The sequence below is a fragment of the Ahaetulla prasina genome, chromosome 2 (assembly GCF_028640845.1).
Source record: "Ahaetulla prasina isolate Xishuangbanna chromosome 2, ASM2864084v1, whole genome shotgun sequence".
Lineage (NCBI taxonomy): Eukaryota > Metazoa > Chordata > Lepidosauria > Squamata > Colubridae > Ahaetulla > Ahaetulla prasina.
In genome coordinates, this window is record NC_080540.1 from 132,016,866 (window position 1) to 132,036,788 (window position 19,923).

At 43.2% G+C, this 19,923-nt stretch overlaps 1 protein-coding gene across 1 annotated transcript in view; it reads left to right on the top strand.

The window, feature by feature from the left end:
* Window positions 1-19,923, top strand: part of XYLT2 (xylosyltransferase 2) — a 47,173-nt gene that overhangs the window by 9,114 nt on the left and 18,136 nt on the right. The window contains exons 2-3 of the mRNA XM_058171360.1: window positions 12,337-12,808; window positions 16,211-16,386. Coding sequence (XP_058027343.1) covers window positions 12,337-12,808; window positions 16,211-16,386 — 648 coding nt within the window. The remainder of the gene's footprint in view (window positions 1-12,336; window positions 12,809-16,210; window positions 16,387-19,923) is intronic.

The following is a 19,923-nucleotide window of genomic DNA, read 5'->3' on the forward strand; positions in this document are numbered from 1 at the left end:
AGAATGAAACAATAAAACATTGGTTTTCTTAGGAATATGGTATAAGCCATATTTTATTGGTTATGTTTTAAATTACCGTCATTCTCCTTGTCTCAGATACTAAACCCTCTTAGTCCCATCCCCTTTAGTCAAGTGAGTTCTGTATTTTAAAAAGTATCACCTTGTGTTATTGTATGCAAAAAGCTGGAAAAATAATGAAATAAGGGACCTACAGTGGAAGACTAAATTATAAAACTTCCTTGAACCTGCACAAATCGGGACGCTGACCAGTTTGGTTAGAGGAAAAATGATAAAAGGCTTTTTGGAAACACTAGAAACCTTACGTGGACTTTTGGTTGAAACAAGAGTAATCAAATTAATGATTTTGGGATTTAAAAGGACAAAGAGGTTAAGGGAAAGTTTAAGATAATATTTACTTGATAGACATGAGGACAAAAAGCATAATGTTTTTTTTCTTATTTCTCTATTTCTTATGTTGTTTGTTTTGATTGTTCTATATAGATATATTATTGTGTTGAAAATTTCTAAATTAATTTAAACAATCTCTTTTGACCCCTTTGGATGGTAAGCATCTTCCACAATCTCAGGTCTTCTACCAGAGGCCTAGGAGTTCGAGAGTTGTGCATATTATCTTAGCTGTTCCTAGCATTCTTCTGGACAGATAGCGATGTCATTCTTGGAATCTGTTGGCACTACTCCCTCAGCTTAGGAGTCACAGCCTCTAGTACTCCTACCATCACTGGGATCACTTTGATCTTTAATTTCAGATGCTGGTACTTCTCCAGTTTCTCATACTCCTTCCTGATGTAGTCACTTGGAACGGCTACATCTATCACCATTGCTCTTTCTGGTCCTTGAGTACTATTAATATCTGGTTGATGGTCAGGATCTGCCTGTCAGGATCATAGTTCTGTTATTCTCCATGATCTTCTGTGGCATCTTCCCTCTAAACCAGGAGTCTCCAACCTTGGCAACTTTAAGACTTGTGGACTTCAACTCCCAAAGCTGGCTGAGAAATTCTGGGAGTTGAAGTCCACAAGTCTTAAAGTTGCCAAGGTTGGAGACCCCTGAACTAAACATGCCCATACACTGTTCATATGAGCCTGTATGTAATTCCAGCTCAGTTGGATTGTACCACTCAGCGTATGCTGCTTCCGCCTGCATCTTACACCCCACCACTATGTGTTAGACAGTCTCAGTGGCCTCACTGCACAATCTTCACTACAGGTCCTATCTAGTGTGGTAGACCCCCTACTTTAATGGATCTGGCACTTAGTGCCTTTTCTTGTGCTGCTATGACTAGTGCCTCAGTGCTGCCTTTGAATCCAGCCCTTTTCAGCCACTGATAGAATTTCCCAATGTCTGCCACCTTAGCTACCTGTCGATGGTGTCTTCCATGCAGTGTTTTGTTTTGCTATGGTACTTCCTCTGCCTCTGCTTGATCTTCTCTTTGATCTTCTTCCCATGTCTGCTGCTGCCTCAGGCATTCTCTTGGCAGCTCATTTTTTGGTGCCATTTTACTGATCTGCACCTGGATGCTCTGGATTTCATTCAGAACAATGGCTTTGATACTCACTAGACCCCACCTGCTCTCTTTCTTGCTGGTGTATAGTCTCTGGGCATTGGACTTGGGATGAAAACCTCTGTACATTGCAAGGAGCTCCCAGATCTTCACATCAGCAGGCCTTCTTTGGCCAGATCACTATACTGATAGTCTGTCTGATGATTGACAGGGCATATGTGTTGATGGCATGGTTCTTCTTCCCACTGAGATGGCTCTCTGGGACCTGTGAAATTTTGGATGTTGTTATCTTCCTTGCCTCCTCCTCATGGTTTCCATGTCTGCTGTGTGGCCTGCTGGTAGTTCCACTTTATTATCTAACTACTAACTACTTTATTATCATCCAGCCACATCTGTAGTCTGAATGATGGTGTCCACACCATAGATTCATTTTAGGTGGATCAGCAAGTCAATGCTTAGCATACAGCTCACTGTCATTTATCTAGAGGAGGTGCTGATGGTAGTTCTACTCTTGAACTCGTATCCATATCTGGTCCTTGTATTTATGTGACTGGGGGGGGGGGCTATGCAGAACAACAGTGGGAACAGTGCATCACCTTGGTATACGCTGCATTTGATGGCTATTTATGCAATCTGTTTGGAGTTGACTTCTTGTGTTGTCTTCCACAATCCCATTGAGTTCTTGAGGAAGGTCCTAAGTGTCCTGCTGACTTTGTATGGTGCCGGGTATTCACAGATCCACATGTATGGCATTGAGCCATAGGCTGTCCTATAATCTATCCAGGTTTTGCTCAGATTGATCTGACTAGACCTTGACTCTTGCTGTATCTGTGAGTAGCTGATGTTTTGAGCCTCTGGTGTTTCCCCAATGTCATTCTGAGTCATGCTCATGTACCGTCCCATATGGCAGCTATGATGGCCAAGTAGGGCTTTCCATGTTGTGGGGAAACAGATTATTGGCTGGTAGTTAGAAGGTGATGTCCCTTGTGGGGGGTCTTTCATGATCAGCACTGTCCTTCCTTGTTTTAGAGTCTGCTGCTAGCAACTGGTTTGTCTGTGCTGCTAAGTATTCATGACTGCTGTTAATTTCTTTAGCCCATGAATGTCAAACTTAAGGTGTCACATTGCTGTCACATGATGTTTCACAATATTTTTCCCATTCACGGAGCTGGAGTGGGTGTGGCCTGTGTGTGACAATACTGTCCAGGCCAGGTGCTGTCCATCTCTTCATGTTCCTGACTCACCTTAGAGGTCTACTAATGCGATAGTGACTAGTTCCTGTTTTGGAGGATATGTATATAAGCATGTAAGTATCACCTTACGTTTTACCAAGAAATCTGTCTTTTAACAAATGGCCAAGTAAATCCACAGTCCACCTGTTCTTCAGGTATAGGAATTTGAGCTGTGACAGATGGTAAAGCAAAGCCATGAGAACCACCTGGGTAGAGGTATTAGCATTTTTCTCGCTGCCTGTCAAGATTGGAGGCTCTAGATGCCTTGAGGTTGTATGAGATGCTCTGTTCCTTTTGCTTTTGAAGAATGTGTGGCTACTGCCCCTTTGGTGTACTGGGCGGCGGTGAAGCAAAAAAACAAACAGGATTGTGGGGTGGGGGTGGGCATTTAATCTGGATTCTGGACACAGGCAGCGTCAACCCGGAAGTCTGCAGCACTCTATTTCCTTTTCTTTATGATTCAAGCAGAAGAGATCGCTTTGGCATTACTGTACGTAGCAATTAGGAGCCACAGAATTCCTTAACTGGCAGCCGGTAGCAGGTGTAAAACCTGGACGGATGTGTTTTTGCCACTCATGGTTCACATGAAGAGCTTCTGGGAAAACGATCAGCATGCAGCTGTGTTTGAAGGCACTATTTAGAAAGGCCAGCTTTAATGCTTAGCAGGGCACATGTGCAAGAGGAACAAGGAAGAACAGGAAACAGGTGTTTTTACAGCTGGTCTTTCCTTGTCTTGTCTCTTGTTGCCTTGCATTGAAGGCTGCTGTTGGAGAGTACTTTTCTTTGAAAAGAAGATGCCATGGATGGGCTTGATCACAGGAGGGCAGAGGAGAATACAGGAAAGCTTTCCTGTACCGGGGATTCAAATATTTAAATAAAACAGTTTTGTTTTAAGGTGAATTCATTCTGTGGAATTCATTCTTGCTTGCCCCAGGCTGAAAAAGGGAAGCTGAGTTCCTTACTTTCCAAAAGGATGGAAGTGTCACCTTCCTAGCAAGGATGCCTGTCAGGATGTGTGGATTTGAAAGGGGAGCAAGACTTCTGTTGTTTGCCTGCCTCCTCCTTTGGCTTTCACCTCCTGAGTGGAGAAAACAGGCTTGCAAATCCCTGAACAGATGGCTCCGGCTGGTGACTAATGAACTGTTATCTCTGCCTGTTCTAGCATCTCTCTGGGATGCACGTTTGAAGTAGAAACCTTGAGGAAGTTTTTGATCTTTGTTTGTGTTAAGCTTGTTTAGAAAACAGAACTGCTGGTTTTTTTTATAAAAAATAAAAATCCTCTGTATGACAAGGCTGATAGGTTTGATCACTGAAATGTTAAAAATATGGCAGGTGTGAAAATCAGAAAGGTGCAAACACTATGGGCTAGTTTGGCTTTTAGTGCATTGCTTTCAATAGATCAAAGTGCCGCTTTGTAGCACGTGCATCTCATTCGGTTGGCATTTATTTTCATCCTTCCATATTTTATCCTGGTAAGGATATGCTTTTCTGGAATCCGCAACCAATCTTGTTCAACAGTTGTAGAAATCAAACCATGAACAACACTGAGTGTCTGTCTGTCTGTCTGTCTGTCTGTCTGTCTGTCTGTCTGTCTATCTATCTATCTATCTATCTATCTATCTATCTATCATCTATCTACCTATCTGTGTTTCCTAAAAATAATATCGGGTTTTATTTTCTTTTGGGCCCCCAAATAATCACTAGGCCTTATTTACGGGAAATGTCTTATTTTTCCCCATGTATGGGAGGCCTGCTTCTTCTGATTGCTCGTGGCGGGGCAGGAGGGTACGCAGTGTGCCAGTTCCACCGCTGTGAGGCAGGGGGCGGAGCTGCTCCACGCACCCCACACTAGCTTACCACCAGGCCCCCACAGCCAAGCCATCCATGTCCCCATGCCTGCCTTGCGGCAAGCAGAAGAAGTGGGTGAGCAGTTACCTGGGCTCCTGCTGCATATGGCTGCTGGTGCTGCCGCCATGAGGCAGGTGTTGGGGCATGGATGGCCTGGCTGTGGTGACTCAGAGGTAAGCCAGTGCGTGGCGGATGCAGCATATCATCACACCCCCACGCATTGCGCTGTGACCGTGGCACTGTGAGCAACCAGACAGAATGGGCGGGTAAGCGGCTACGCAAGTTCTTAAACAGGGCTTATTTTGGGGGGTAGGGCTTATATTAGGTGCATGCGTAAAACATGCTATGTCTTATTTTTCAGAAAACAGGCTATCTATCTATCTATCTATCTATCTATCTACAATTTAATTTAATTAATTTAATTTAACTTGCCACCCATCTCAACAACACGGTGACTGAGGGCAGTTTACAATGTTAAAAAATAAAACGATACAACAATATGAATATAATAAGAATAAAACACTATAAAATATAAACTATCAGCTATAAATTGAGCTAAAAGATGGGAGGGAGGGAATAGGCTTAGCATGAGAGGGGGGAATCTGTTATTAATCTATCAACCACTTCAAGCATGAGGTTCCCTCATTGAAGACCCAGGTAACTGGCAGAGCCAGATCTTCAAGCTCCTATGGAAGGTCAGGAGGCTCACAGCTGACCTCATTCCTGGAGGTAAGAAGTTCCAAAGGATGGAAGCAATGGCAGAGAAGGCTCTTCTCTTGGACCCCGCCAGCTGGAAATCCCTGGCTGACAAGGCCCATAGCATGGCTTCTGTGACAGCCTGGGTGGGCCAATCTCAGTTGGATGAGATGGTTCCTCAAGTAACATGGACCCATGCCATGAAAGGCTTTAAAGGTAGTTTTCCACACTGTGGGATCTGTGAGGAGCAGATGGCTGTCCATGAGTGCAGCAGAATGTCTCTATTCACCTTATACAGGTGAAGTCTTCAGCGTAAGTCCAAATTATCAGGGTTCAAGTTATTGTGTGATAGTTTTCTTGCACTATACAGGTAGTCCTCTACTTACAACAGGTCATTTAGTGACCATTCAAAGTTAAAACAGCACTGAAAAAAGTGACTTATGACCATTTTTCACAGTTACGACTTTTGCAGTATCCCCATGGTCACGCAATCAAAATTCAGACACATGGCAACTGGTTCGTACTTATAACCGTTACTGTGTCCCAAGGTCATGTGATCCACTTTTTGTGACCTTCTGACAAGCAAAGGCTGTGGGGAAGCCAGATTCACTTAACCTACTGTGCTACTAACTTATCAACTGCAGTGATTCACTTAACAACTGAGGCAAGAAAGGTCATAAAACAGGGCAAAACTCACATTTTAAATTTTAAATTTTAAAACTCACTCTGACTTAACAACGGACATTTTGGGCTCAATTGTGGTCATTAGTCGAGGACCACCTGTAATACAGAAGACTTAATTCCCTGACTCTGCTTCTTATAGAATAGACTCTGCTTCTATCACTTAGTAGGTATGACTATCACAGTTAGAGAATCTATTAAGCCATAGATGTAGAGTGACTGGCTTGAGTCACTGTCAATGGGGGTAGTAAAGCCTTGGCCAATTGTCATGTCCTCCAGATTAATAGACTTCAAATAAAGTCTTTCCTTGCTTTGTCTGAAGAATTCCACATCTAGAATTCCACATTCAGAGGAAAATTGGTTTTTCATGCTTAATGAGATGATAATACCGTATAACTTTTTAATTTTCAGATTGTGTGGGTTTCTGTAACATTCTAATGACCAGAATTTATCCAGATTTAATATTTAATTATTGTCCTTCCCTTTTACTAGAGTGATTTTTTTTAAAAAATTTTTTTACAAAATCAGTTTAGCTTGAATCAGAGGTAATCCTTTGGATATTTTTTGAAATGGGAACTGTAAATTTAAAGCTAAAACTAGGGTTGCCACAAAAGTATAACAGAGAAGTCATATTCCAGGAGGCAGAAGTATGTATAGAATGAGTTTGTCATATCAGTGGTGTGATATGGGACAAGAGACAATAAAGCATTTTCTTCCAGGTGGACAAGCACGTAGTTAAAATGATATTTTAGGAAATGATTTTCCAAATATGCATTCTCCTTTCAGCTGTCCACTTAGAAGGGGCAGCTTCAAAATTGTTTATATGTGAACTGGCCTAGTTTTCCATTAGTTTGTGTATAGTGGTAGATAAAAAATGGTCACTTCTGACCATTATACCGTGCTTCCCTGAAAATAAGACCCCAATCCTCTATTTTGTGAACCCTGAAATAAGCACTTGGCCTCATTTTTGGGGAGGTCTTATTATTTTGGGACACATGGAGCAAGACGGGGCTCCTCTTGCCATCTTATCTGAGTTCCAGCTCTGTCCCCCGCCTAACCCTAACCAGAGGAAATGGCGGAGACCGGCTGTGCATGCGTTTAAAATTTACGGGGAGGGCTTATTTTCAGGGCAGGGTTTATTTTCGGGGGATGTCTTATTTTCAGGGAAACACGGTATCATCGTGAGTATATGGATGTTGATTTTTAAGCTTGTAATTCAAAAATATTTAGAGCTAACCTATATCCAACCATCCATGGTGACTCAAAATAGAAAAAGTCAGCATGTGAATTTTCTTTTTGACTTCTTGAGCAGTCTGCTGTCTTGGTGGTAATGTCTTCCTTGGTACTTATCTATTCACTGGGTAACAGCCTTATCTTACAGTAATAACAAGCTTCAGCATAATTTTATGATATCCGTATTGAAGTAATTGGCCTGAAAAGGAGCAAAGAGGGGGAGAGGTTAGAAGACCACAATAGTAGAGGCAGTAGGTATACTTTCTTCAACAGTCTTTCTTAAGTAAAGCACTTTCCCTTGAGGGGACATTAGGCAAGATAATGATGACTTTTAATTATAAAGGTGTATAATAAAGGAGATTATATTTCAAATCCCGTATAAGCGTGGGTGTCAATGTTTGTACAAGAATCTGTCAATTGAGCAGATTTTTTTTGACACATTCACTTTATATTTAAACTTATTCCAGGGTGCTCTCATTTCTCAAAACTATGGTTAAACCAGTTGGGCAACTTTGCCCCTTCAATTACATACAAGTCTGGTCTTGTGAATCAAACTGAGGGAAATGATAAGAGTAGCTTTCCCCTCTCTGTGGTATCTTCTTGGCATGGTGTCTTCTTGGCATGATTAGATCAGGATTCTCTTGGACATGAATAGTTGGCAGTTCTGGGAGGTGCATCCATACCTCCCTAGAGAAACACCAAGTTGAGGGAAGATGCAGAACTGCTTCTTAACATCTGACTGAAACAGGAATAATGTATTTGTAGGAAGCTGTTCGGATGATAGAAATCATTACTATCAAGCAAAGAAAGTTTGTCTTATTCCCAGTTGCACACACAAACCCTTTACATTATGCTTAGTGTACAAATACTAAATGCTTAGCATACAAAAATAGTGCATGGGGATTGGAAAGTCTTTTTTTCCTGGTACAATTCCGTAACGGCTTCTGTATCCTTAATAAAGTAGTGCAGGGGCGTCAAACTCGATTTCATTGAAGGCCGCATCAGGACTGTATTTGACCTTGGTTGGCCAGGGTGGGCGTGACTATCTCAACGTCACTCATGTTGGGGCGCCTGTGGTGGCCCAAGAGCTTGGCCAGTGAAAACGGGCTCCCAAGCTCCATTTTTGGCTACGACAGCACCCTGTAACCCTCTGCTAGTGAAAATGGAGTTTGGGAGGGGCACCTGCGGCACTCGGGACCTCTATTTTTTGGCTGTGACGGCCTTCTGCAACCCTCTGCCAGCAAAAATGGAGCTCACACGGACAGTCCTCCCGAGCTTCATTTTCACTGGCAGGGGCACCGCAGGCCGCTCCTTTGCTGTTTCCCTGTGAGCCAGATCTAAGCACCCCACAGGCCGGATCCGGCCCCTGGGCCTTGAGTTTGACACGCCTGGAGTAGTACGTTTGGTTATAGTTCAGCCTTCCAACTGCCTCAGATTCAGTCATTTTCAATGTTAGGCATGTACTCCTGTGGTTGAAGAATGTTCTATGCAAGCATCCTGATCCCCCCCCCACTTCTTCCAATTGCTGCATAAGGAGAACTGCATGCAAACCCAAATTAAAAACAAATTGTGAAAAATGGGAATAGAAATGGCGGAATGTTGCTTTTGGGGAGGAGCAGCACACTTTTCTTTCCCCTTTGTACAAGCTATCAGTGTTGTAAGCCTAAGTAACCATCTTCCCACACACTTAAAAAAACATTGAGTGGGAGGGACTGTATGAAAAGCTTTGCAGTCAGTTGTTATTTAAAATGAATTCAAATCTAATCATCTTTCTTTCTAATAGCAAAGTCAGCTGATGAGCACCAAGATTATAGCCAGAATGGGGCCACTGAGAAATAAGAGGAATATATCACGGTGCTCCTGGGAACCTTTGATGATTGCAAAAGTAGGGAAAAATATTTGCAGGATAGGAAAGGAGAAAAAAATAAACCCAGCAATCTAAGGATGGCTGTGTAGCTACAACAGGATGGGAACAAGAAGCAGAAAAGGGGAGAAAAGAAATAGAAGACTTTGAATAGATTCACTCTTTTTTTTTGTGGATTCCAATGTGTCATTTACCAGTAAAGCCGACAATAAAAAACAATTGTCCTAAACTGTTAGATATAAGGGTAGGGATGGCAGGAGGATTTTTGTGATGGACATTAAAGAAATAGCACTTAGATTTATATACCACATCATAGTGCTTTACAGCACTCTCTTGGTGGGTTTAAAATGTCAGCATATTGCCCCCTTCAGTCTGGGCCCTCATTTTACCAATCTGGGAGGGATGGAGGACTGAGTCAATCTCGAGTCCCTGTCAGGATTGAACTCCAGGCAGTGGACAAAGTTTGCCTGCAAAATTGCATTATAACCACTGCGCCATCGGGGCTCAGTATCCAATAGTGGTACTAAATCTTGAGAGACCTATCTGTTTCAGAAGTTGGTTTTTGGTTTTTTTTTACATTTATATCCCGCCCTTCTCCGAAGACTCAGGGCGGCTTACATTGTATAAGGCAATAGTCTCATTCTATTTGTATATTTATATACAAAGTCAACTTATTGCCCCCCCCAACAATCTGGGTCCTCATTTTACCTACCTTATAAAGGATGGAAGGCTGAGTCAACCTTGGGCCTGGTGGGACTCGAGCCTGCAGTAATTGCAGGCAGCTGTGTTTAATAACAGGCTATCTTACAGCCTGAGCCACACCGCGGCCAGTTAAGACTGTGCAAATTATTCAGAGAGTTGCACAGAAGACATTTGAGATAAGATTACCACTAAATACAGTACGCTGGGCAAGGAGCAGAGAAACCTGACTTCTAATCCTGCATTAAACAGTGACTTTGGACCCCTCGCTGTCTTTCAACCTGGGAAGAAGATACAGTGCTAGGAAACCACTTCCAAAACATTGGCAAGAAAACAGCATAAACCTTCCATATAGTCATCGCGAATTAAAGTAAATTTGAAGGACCATCGCAGTAACAAGAAAGCCAATTGCACCTGGTTGGAAAAAGCAGGTCTATACTATGAATCCTTGTCAATTCCAAGATAAATTGAATGGTATTCATTGGACCTATAAATTGACAAACCCATCCGTTTATTTCATGAATGTACTTTTGAGAGTCGGTAGACTTTTATAAGAGGATATTTAAAAAAAAGAGGGAAATAGTTTGTCTCGAGATTCTAGTAAAACAAAGCACGGAAAACAAGCATTGCACAAAACAGGGGCTCTGTACTTTCAGCCTCTGAAAAACCTTTGATGAAAATTGTCAGGGCACATAATTTTGAACGGATGTATCATTGGAAAGTGATGTGTTCTGTTTGTCATCCTTAGTCCATCTCATCCGCACAGCCTTTTTGCTCTGATGCCCCTCTTATTGTTCACTTTGAAGCTGTGGTGCCAACGAACTGCTGAGGTAGGCTGAAGCTGGATCAAAGTGACCCAACAGAAACATGTTGTTTTCTATGGAAAGTGGGGGGAAAATACTCACATTGTTAACTTTCTGGAGTACATGAGGAGTAGCCATCAGAAGCGCCAATTGGACCACTGAAGGACTGCCTCCTTCTATTTAATTTAATTGGATGACACTGAATAGTTATATTGTGGTTGACTGATGGGTTGACACTTTGTCAGCTCAGCCTGTTTGTTAGGTCTTTTGTTTCAGTCCTGGGAATTTCCTTCTTATGGAAGACAATCCCATGTCTACCAAGAGATCAAGATTCCAATCAGCACCCAAATCAAATGGCTTTGCAGGATCTGGATGGGAGGAGGAAGAAAGGAAAGCTGGACAATGAAGAGAGGTGGAGAGAAGATACCTAACAAAGGGAAAGGCTTGGATTCTAGCCAAGAGGTTTATCACTTTGCCAATGACTTCACCTTTCCCTTATTTGGAAAGAGATGCAAAGATTTTGGAGCTCTTACGGTAGAAGCCTTTTAATGGGAATTGGTAAGTTGAAAGATGGCAGGGAAGAAGGAAGATGACCAGCAGAGAATGTGCTCACATGGGCAGAGATAATTTCCACTCCTGTTGTGCAAGTGAGGAATTAAAATGGGCGAGGGGAGGGGGACTCCATACAGAAGAATTAATTGCTCCCCATTATTTTCTAGGCAGGCAGCAATGCTACTTGAGTCATCCTTGAAGACAACCCTTTTTTAAAGCCATATGCTTTTCAACCTCTCTCAACATTTTTTGTATGTAGATGAGCCCTTCCATTCTGAAATATCAAAACTGATATGGTTCAGCAGATAAGCACTTAAGCTTGATGGTTTTTATTCAGGTTTTGGACTGATAGTTATCTTCTCAGGGCTATGTAGTTCAGGAAGATAGAACACATTTATAAATCATATGTTTTAGAATCAGAATGTAATCCTTTGTGTGGCATTAATGCTATTGCTATTGCTTTATTCAGCTGAACAGAATTTGTTTTGGAGGGAATGCGCAAAGCATCTGGTTGTAGCCCATAAATCCCTCATTCATTCATTCTAAATCCGAATAAAATTGTGATTGGTTTACATCAGAATGCTTTGCATTTTTATCTTTTTCACTACAAACCCACTTTTGTCCTTCATATCTTCTTTTATCTGCATAGCCCAGGGCCACACAGTCTTTCTGCCTCATTTTACTCTATGTAAAATGGGGACAACAGTCACCTACCTTAGAGAGCAATTCCAGACCTGGAATGCCAGTTGTGACCTGTCTGTTCATGTTGTGAATAGCTAAGTATGCATTTATTCATGGCTGAAGGGGGGATTTTAAAGTGGGCTTCTCTAGCCTTACTCTGCCGTGACTGAAAATAGATGGAAATGCTATATTTTTTAATCCTGGGTTGTTCTACAGACACGATTAACAAATTCATACTGGTGCCCATTGCTATTATTTTTCCTGTTCCGTTGTCTTTACTAAACAGAATGCATTATACATGAGGTTTGTGAAACTTTCCAAAGGAATATTTATCTAGAAAAATAAAATGTTGCTTGAAAACACACAGCGGAGTAGCTAAGTGAGCAATCTTCAAGCTAATTCTTTCTCCATCCTGTCTGTTTTGTGTTTCTCTCTCTCTCTCCTTCTCCCCCTCCCCTCCTTCTCCCCTTCCCTTTCTCTCTCCCTCTCCCCCTCCCTCCCTTCCCATCTCTCTAACTGGAGCAGATTCAGCAAAGGAAGCCCCAGCTTCTTGAAAACAGTGATGGGTCAAAGGATTCAGACAGCTCTGCAGGCCGACGAGGCAGCTTAAACAGGAAGCACGAAAGGTGGAAGAATCGTCTGGATAACCCTGGTGTGCTGGTTGCCAAAGTGGTGAGGGCGGTCACAGTGAAGCATCAACCGAGTCTCAAGCTGCCAGTCTATTCGGATACTTCCAGTCGAAGGAACTGGACGCAGCTTAGAAGGGATGCCCAACTGGCCATGTTCCAGCACGGAGACACCGGCAGTGTGGAAGGAGCCCCACAGCCTACCGAGAACAACTTCACTCCCAAGTGTGAAATCACGGGCAAAGATGCGCTGTCTGCATTAGCCAGAGCTAGCAGTAAGCAGTGTCAGCAGGAGATTGCCAATGTGGTGTGCCTGCACCAAGCTGGAAACCTGATGCCACGGTCAGTACCCCGGCAGTGCCAGCTCTCAGGTGAGAATGGAAAAACCTTGGGGAATTGTCCCCCCATGTACTGAGTGATACGGTTGAGAGGCGGCAACCCTTGAAGCAGGACAACGATGACCATTCTTTGCATGTCCACAATTTAGGAGTGCAGCTGCCTCTTGGCTTAGGCCCATTTACCGACACCTGAAGTCATTCCTCTTGGGGTGCCAACCCATAGTCCTGTCCCAGCCTTTCTGATTGGGAACTTTCACCTCCTCCTGCCCAGGCCTTCCCTTGGAGTGCAGACCTCTTGCATTCAGAACATCTGCTGTGCCACAGAACTGTAGCCACATAATAACCTGTGACAGACACCTTGATTAAAGGAGGCACAGACAGTCCAATTAAGGCTGCTCTGTTGACTAAATGAATCTTACTTGTAATGAGGTTCACTGATATTACTTCAGCATCTGAGAGGTTGCCAACTCGTCAAGTGGAGAGAAAAGGAATAAGGGATAGTCTGGATGTTGCAAGATCTTTAATCAGGAAAGCTTATATTTCTGGGGAAAGGTACAGATAGTCCTCGACTTGCAGCTGTTCATTCAGTGACTGTTCAAAGTTACAACAGCACTGAAAAAAGTGACTTATGACTGTTTTTCACACTTAGAACCACTGCAGCATCCCCATGGTCGCATGATCAAAATTTGGACACTTGGCAACTGGCTTGTACTTATGACAGTTGCAATGTCCCAGGATCATGTGATCACCTTTTGCAACCTTCTGACGAGCAAAGTCAATGGAGAAGCTAGATTCACTCAACAACTGTGTTAGTAATTTAACAACTGTGGTGACTCACTTAACAACTGTGGTAAAAAGGTTGTAAAATGGGGCAAAACTCACTTAACAACTACCTTGCTTAACAACAGAAATGTTGGGCTCAATTGTGGTCATAAGTCGAGGACTACATGTGGTATGTGGGGAAAAGGCAGTGATGAGATGGCTTATGACAATTACATTCTCTCTCACACACACACACATACACACAAACTTGCTGCTGCTGTTTCTGCCACCTCATCTAACATCCTTCTGAAAAAAGGGACAGACAGATCCTGAGGAATTGCTTGCAGGGGAATTTGAAATTAGGTTGAAGATTTTCCATCTCTACTAGGAACAGTTCAGATGTCAGTAATCCCCAAGATGTGTGACCCAAGACAAATCCAAATGGCTTTGTGCAACGTGATTTCCTTTTCCCTTTTCCCGCTTTTTTTCCAGTGAATGATAATTGCTGTGAGACATCCTGTTCTCAGACCTCTTGCTGAACTTAAGAGTGAACATTCCTGTTCCTTAAGCCCTGATATCTGCAATGAGATAAGGGCCCAACTCCCCAAATTCGATCATTAAAAATTGAAGGCAGAACTCTCTAAACTTTATATTTGGCCAAAAAAATTAAAAAATGTAGCGAAGTGACAACATCCCAGCCCCAAAAATTGATCCTTGGATATCTCTGGACAATCATTCTTTCCTTTCCTGGGTTCTGAATTTCATGAGGCCCGTACATTTTTGAACCCATGTTTGCAAATGTGTGTGGACTAGGGTAGCAGCAGAGATGAATCTGAAGGGTGAGAGATGGGTTCTTAAACCCAGAAATCCCTGCTCTGCCCTGTCCTAGAACAGAATAGGAATACACTACACTACACTATCTACACTACACTACACTATACTACACTACAATACAGTACAATACAATTCTTTATTGACCAAGTGTGATAGGACACACAAAGAATTTGTCTCTGGTGCATAAGCTCACAGTGTACTCATGAAGAGCACGTAATAGGCCTACCCAAGGCTGTTCCATATCGCACAAGGTCTTAGTTGTTGAAATAGCTTCAGGGAATGCTGTGCAACCTCTGCAGCCTCTGAAAACTACACCAAAACACACCCTATCCTCACATGATTTCTGGAGGCTACAGAGTTATGCAAGAACCTTATGCAAGGACCCAGATTGTTGGGGGCAATAAGTTGACTTTGTATATAATATACAAATGGATGAAGACTATTGCTTAACATAGTGTAAGCCGCCCTGAGTCTTCGGAGAAGGGCGGGATATAAATGCAAATAAATAAATAATAATAAAAAAAGAACACATCCCTTTCACCCACTTTTTAAAGGGTCCAGAGGTTGCACGAGAGCACACCACATTCTGGCACAGCTTCCGAAAATTGCAAACTACTACTACTACTCTACCAACTACTCTTGAAAGCATGCCCTGCTTTCATGAGTACTTACTGTCAGGTGTTGGTGGAGGCTTGTGTGTCATCCAAAACATCTTGGTATGTCACTTTTGACACAACGATTTATAAGTTCACCATCACTGGCCTAGGTGCATGACTGGCAAACACAAATGTAAAAAGATGTGAGACAAGGAATGAAATAGGTTAAATGAATTCTTGTGGCTACCTTCTGGTAAATGTCTGACTGAGGAAATTACTCTTCTCCTATGACAGTTGGATCAAAAGTACAAAGTATAATTAAAAAAAAAAACTTTACGAAGAACAAAGGAAATGTAAGCCTCTCTTTTTAACTTTATGCAGTTAAACATTCTGTGGCCAAAGAGATAAAAATAGAGAACTGCTAAAAATAAAGATGGGAATCGCCCATAAAAAGCTGTCATGGCAGATATAAAAATTGGGAGAGATCCAAGGTGTAAAGGGCTCTGCTGCTCAGAGAGCCCAGGGTATAATAACTGCCTTGCACAGATAGAGTAATCCTCAGAGACAGAAGAGTAGTTATCATAGGCAAAGACTGTAACAAGCATAAACTTTACAGTAAATCAAAAATCCAATCCCAGATTCTTGGCAAAAACATTTACCTATATTACCTTAGAGACAAATTGAGTTCCTGAACTGAAGGATTATTCTTTGCTTCCCTGGAATTTCCTGGTTGGAACATTTAATCAGGGTCTCGGGAGCACTCTTTCCATTTTTCCTTCTGGCCTTGCTATGCTCCTCCTCTCGCCTTTTGTTTTCCCATATCTATTTTTTTTAAAAAAGGGCCTTGTTAACCCAAATAGGGAAGTATCAGAAGGAATGTTGTCTGGACTTTGTGAGCAAGAGCGTGTTACCCTCAAGAAAATGCTGCTTGGCCACCTGCGATGATGGGGGATGTCCTCCTACCAACTAGATAGAGAAGAGTAATGGTGCATTGAGAATATAGCCTTTGCTCACCTCTCTTGGGGTTTCTAGCACAGCATAAGCTTTCCAGCAGCTGCAAGTTGGATCAAAATAGGAAGCTGCCATTTGTGTTGTGTTGTTCCTTATTGCGTGTGTGGATCAGGAGAAGTTTGGGTTGAATTCTAAAGGTCACTTAGCCTAAGGAGCTTGTTTAGTGGCTCTCCTTTTTTTTCCACTCAGACCGTACTGATCCTAGATTTGATCCTTTTTTAAATCTCTGCAGGGAAGGTTAGTCCTGTGATCCAATGGGATGAGAGCAAAATGGTCCAGGCCTCCGTGGACAAGCCAGTTCGAATTGCATACATGCTTGTGGTTCATGGGAGAGCCATCCGCCAGCTGAAGCGCCTCATTAAGGCTGTGTATCACCAGCAGCATTTCTTTTACATACATGTGGACAAGGTAAGGCATGTGGCATTTTAAGAGGGGAGTGAAGGCATGAAATAAGCCATGGTCCACAGATCTCTTGACCCCACTACCCAAAGCAGGGGTGAAATCCAGCAGGTTCTGAACGGTTCTGGAGAACCGGTAGCGGAAATTTTGAGTAGTTCGGAGAACCAGCAAATACTACCTCTGGCTGGCCTCAGAGTGGGGTGGCAATGGAGATTTTGCAATATCCTTCCCTTGCCATGCCCACCAAGCCACGCCCACAGAACCTATAGTAAAAAAAAATTGAATTTCACCACTGACCCAAAGCATCTGTCTCAGCTTTATCCTCTGCTGTACTGGCTATGGAGATCTCATTTCCTGCGTACAGTACAAAAGAAGAGGGGATATTTGCTTACCCACATCCTTCCTACATGAACAATCAAGATTTTATTATAAAGAAATGAATGATTGGATAAAGCAGAGCTCATGGTTCTACTCTCTCCTGGAAAGATGAACACAAAGTTCCAAGCTATCTGCCACAAGCAGGATAGGTTGGCACCGAGAATATCCAGGGGCAGCTGATGTCCACTTTTGTCGCTTAATGTCTTCTCGCAACTAGCCAAAACCAGACTGAAAATTTTGATGCTACTTATTTCACTGGGTGTCTTACAGGGGTGAAATCTAGCAGGTTCTGACAGGTTCTGGAGAACCGGTAGTGGAAATTTTGAGTAGTTTGGAGAACTGGCAAACACCACCTCTGGCTGGCCCCAGAGTGAGGTGGGAATGGAGATTTTCCAATATCTTTCCCCCAGGAGTGGGGTGGGAATGGGGATTTTGTAGTATCTTCCCCTTGGCATGCCCACCAAGCCACACCACGGCCACCAAGCCACGCCCATAGAACCGGTAGTAAAAATATTTGGATTTCACCACTGGTGTCTTATTGCAGTAGCAAGAACCCCTGAGGTCCTTGAAGACCCCTTTTAAAAAAGAAAACTGAATGGACCCTGATTCCAAAAGAAAAACTTTCTTTTATAAGGAATGTATCCTGAAGAAGGGACTTGAATCATTCCTTGTTGTTTTTCTTTATTCAATATTTGATTAAAACCAGAAGGTACAGTCTTCATTTTGGGTCCCTGAGAGAGTTAGTAAAATTCCTCAATGGTAGATACCGGTAGTCCTTCTGCACATGGATGAAACCAACTTTTATGATCAGTGTTATATTTTGCCTTCATCTTCACTTTATTTTCTATGTTGTCTTGAAACCCCCAGAATTCTGTTGCAAAAGTCAATGGGAAAATGCTCATTTAGTGGACAAAATAATTCATCTCTGGGGTGCTGGGCATGTTTATTTCAAGGCATCCCAAAGGTTGTTTTTTTTTTAACCCTAACCTATTCTCATGTATGTATTTTTGCATCGATTCCCTAGAGTTTTTCATCCGTCTTGCTCGGAACACACAAGATTGGATCTCAAGTGAAAATGTAGAAATATTATGAAATATAGTCAAGAGGAAATGTTTTTCCCCTCTGTAATTTTCTGCAAATCTCAGAAAATTTAGGGAAGTGGAAGAATTTGTGGTCCTTATGGAAATCCACAAACACTAACTGGCTAGTAAGCTTAGTCGACATTGCTAGGCCTCTGAGGGTGAGAATAGAATAGATGGCTAAGCAACACCCAGAGAAGTTTATCTGTTTGGTCTGCAGGACATCATATAGCCTCCTTCATAGGAGGAAAAAGATCCCTAGACAGAGAATACTAAAAGTTGGATTACCTGTCATCTAGGTCAATGTTTCTCAACCTCAGCAATCGTCATGCTGGCTGGGGAATTCTGGGAGTTGAAGTCCACACATCAATAATAATAATAATAATAATAATAATAATAATAATAATAATAATAATAATAATAATAATAATAATAATAATAATAATAATAATAATAATAATAATAATAATATTTTAATTTATATACCGCCCTTCTCCCGAAGGACTCAGGGCGGTGAACAGGCAGATAAAATACAGGCATACACAATAATTAAAACAACCCTTAAAAAACTGATTTAAATTTACCCAAAAATTAAAATAATATACACCCCCATAAAATTACAAAAATTTAAGAACCCATCACATTCAATTAAAATTAAAGGTAAAAATCAAGCTAGTCCAGCCATCCGAAATAAATAGGTTTTAAGTTCATGCAAAGGTCCTAAGGTCAGGTAGTTGTCAAGTCCGAGGGAAGTTCGTCCCACAGGGTCGGAGCCCCCACAGAGAAGGCCCCCCCCCTGGGGGCCGCCAGTCGACACTGTTTGGCTGAGGGCACCCTGAGGAATCCCTCTCTGTGGGAACGCACCGGACGATGGGAGATAGAGGCCGGCAGTAGACGGTCCCTTAGATAGCCCGGTCCTAAGCCATGGAGCGCTTTAAAGGTGGTAACCAATACCTTGAAGCACACCCGGAAAACAACAGGTAGCCAGTGCAGTCTGCGCAGGATAGGTGTTATGTGGGAGCTCCGAACCGCTCCTCAATAACCCAGCCGCATTCTGACTAGCTGAAGTCTCCGGTGCTCTTCAAGGGGAGCCCCATGTAGAGAGCATTGCAGTAGTCCAGGCGAGAGGTAACGAGAGCATGAGTGACTGTGCATAAGGCATCCCAGTCCAGGAAGGACGAACTGGCGGATCAGGCGAACCTGATAAAAGCTCTCCTGGAGACGGTCACCAAATGATCTTCAAAGGACAACTGACCATCCAGGAGCACGCCCAAGTTGCATACCTTCTCCATCGGGGCCAATGACTCACCCCCGACAGACAGCCGTATCTGCAGCTGACTGTACCGAGGTGCCGGCATCCACAGCCACTCCGTCTTGGAGGGATTAAGTTTGAGCCTGTTCCTCCCCATCCAGACCTGTACGGCTTCCAGACACCGGGACAGCACTTCGACAGCTTCACTGGGGTGGCCCAGGGTGGAAAAGTACAGCTGACTGTCATCAGCGTACAGTTGGTATCTCACCCCAAAGCCATTGATGATCTCACCCAGCGGCTTCATATAGATGTTGAACAGGAGGGGTGAGAGAATCGACCCCTGCGGCACCCCACACATGAGGCACCTTGGAGTCAATCTCTGCCCCCCTGTCAACACCGTCTGCGTCCGGTCAGAGAGGTAGGAGGAGAACCACCGATAAACGGTGCCTCCCACTCCCAACCCCTCCAACCGGCGCAGCAGGATACCATGGTCGATGGTATCAAAAGCTGCTGAGAGGTCTAATAGGACCAGGGCAGAGGAGTAACCCTTATCCCTGACCCTCCAGAGATCATCCACCAGTGTGACCAAAGCTGTCTCCCTACTGTATCCGGGCCGGAAGCCGGACTGAACGGGTCTAGATAGACAGCTTCATCCAGGTACTGGGGTAGCTGACATGCCACCACATTTCTACAACCTTCGCCGTGAAGCGAAGATTGGAGACTGGCCGGTAATTCCCTAAAACAGCTGGGTCCAGGGAAGGCTTCTTGAGGAGGGGTCTCACCACCACCTCTTTCAAGGCAGCGGGAAAGACCCCCTCCTGCAAAGAAGCATTTGTA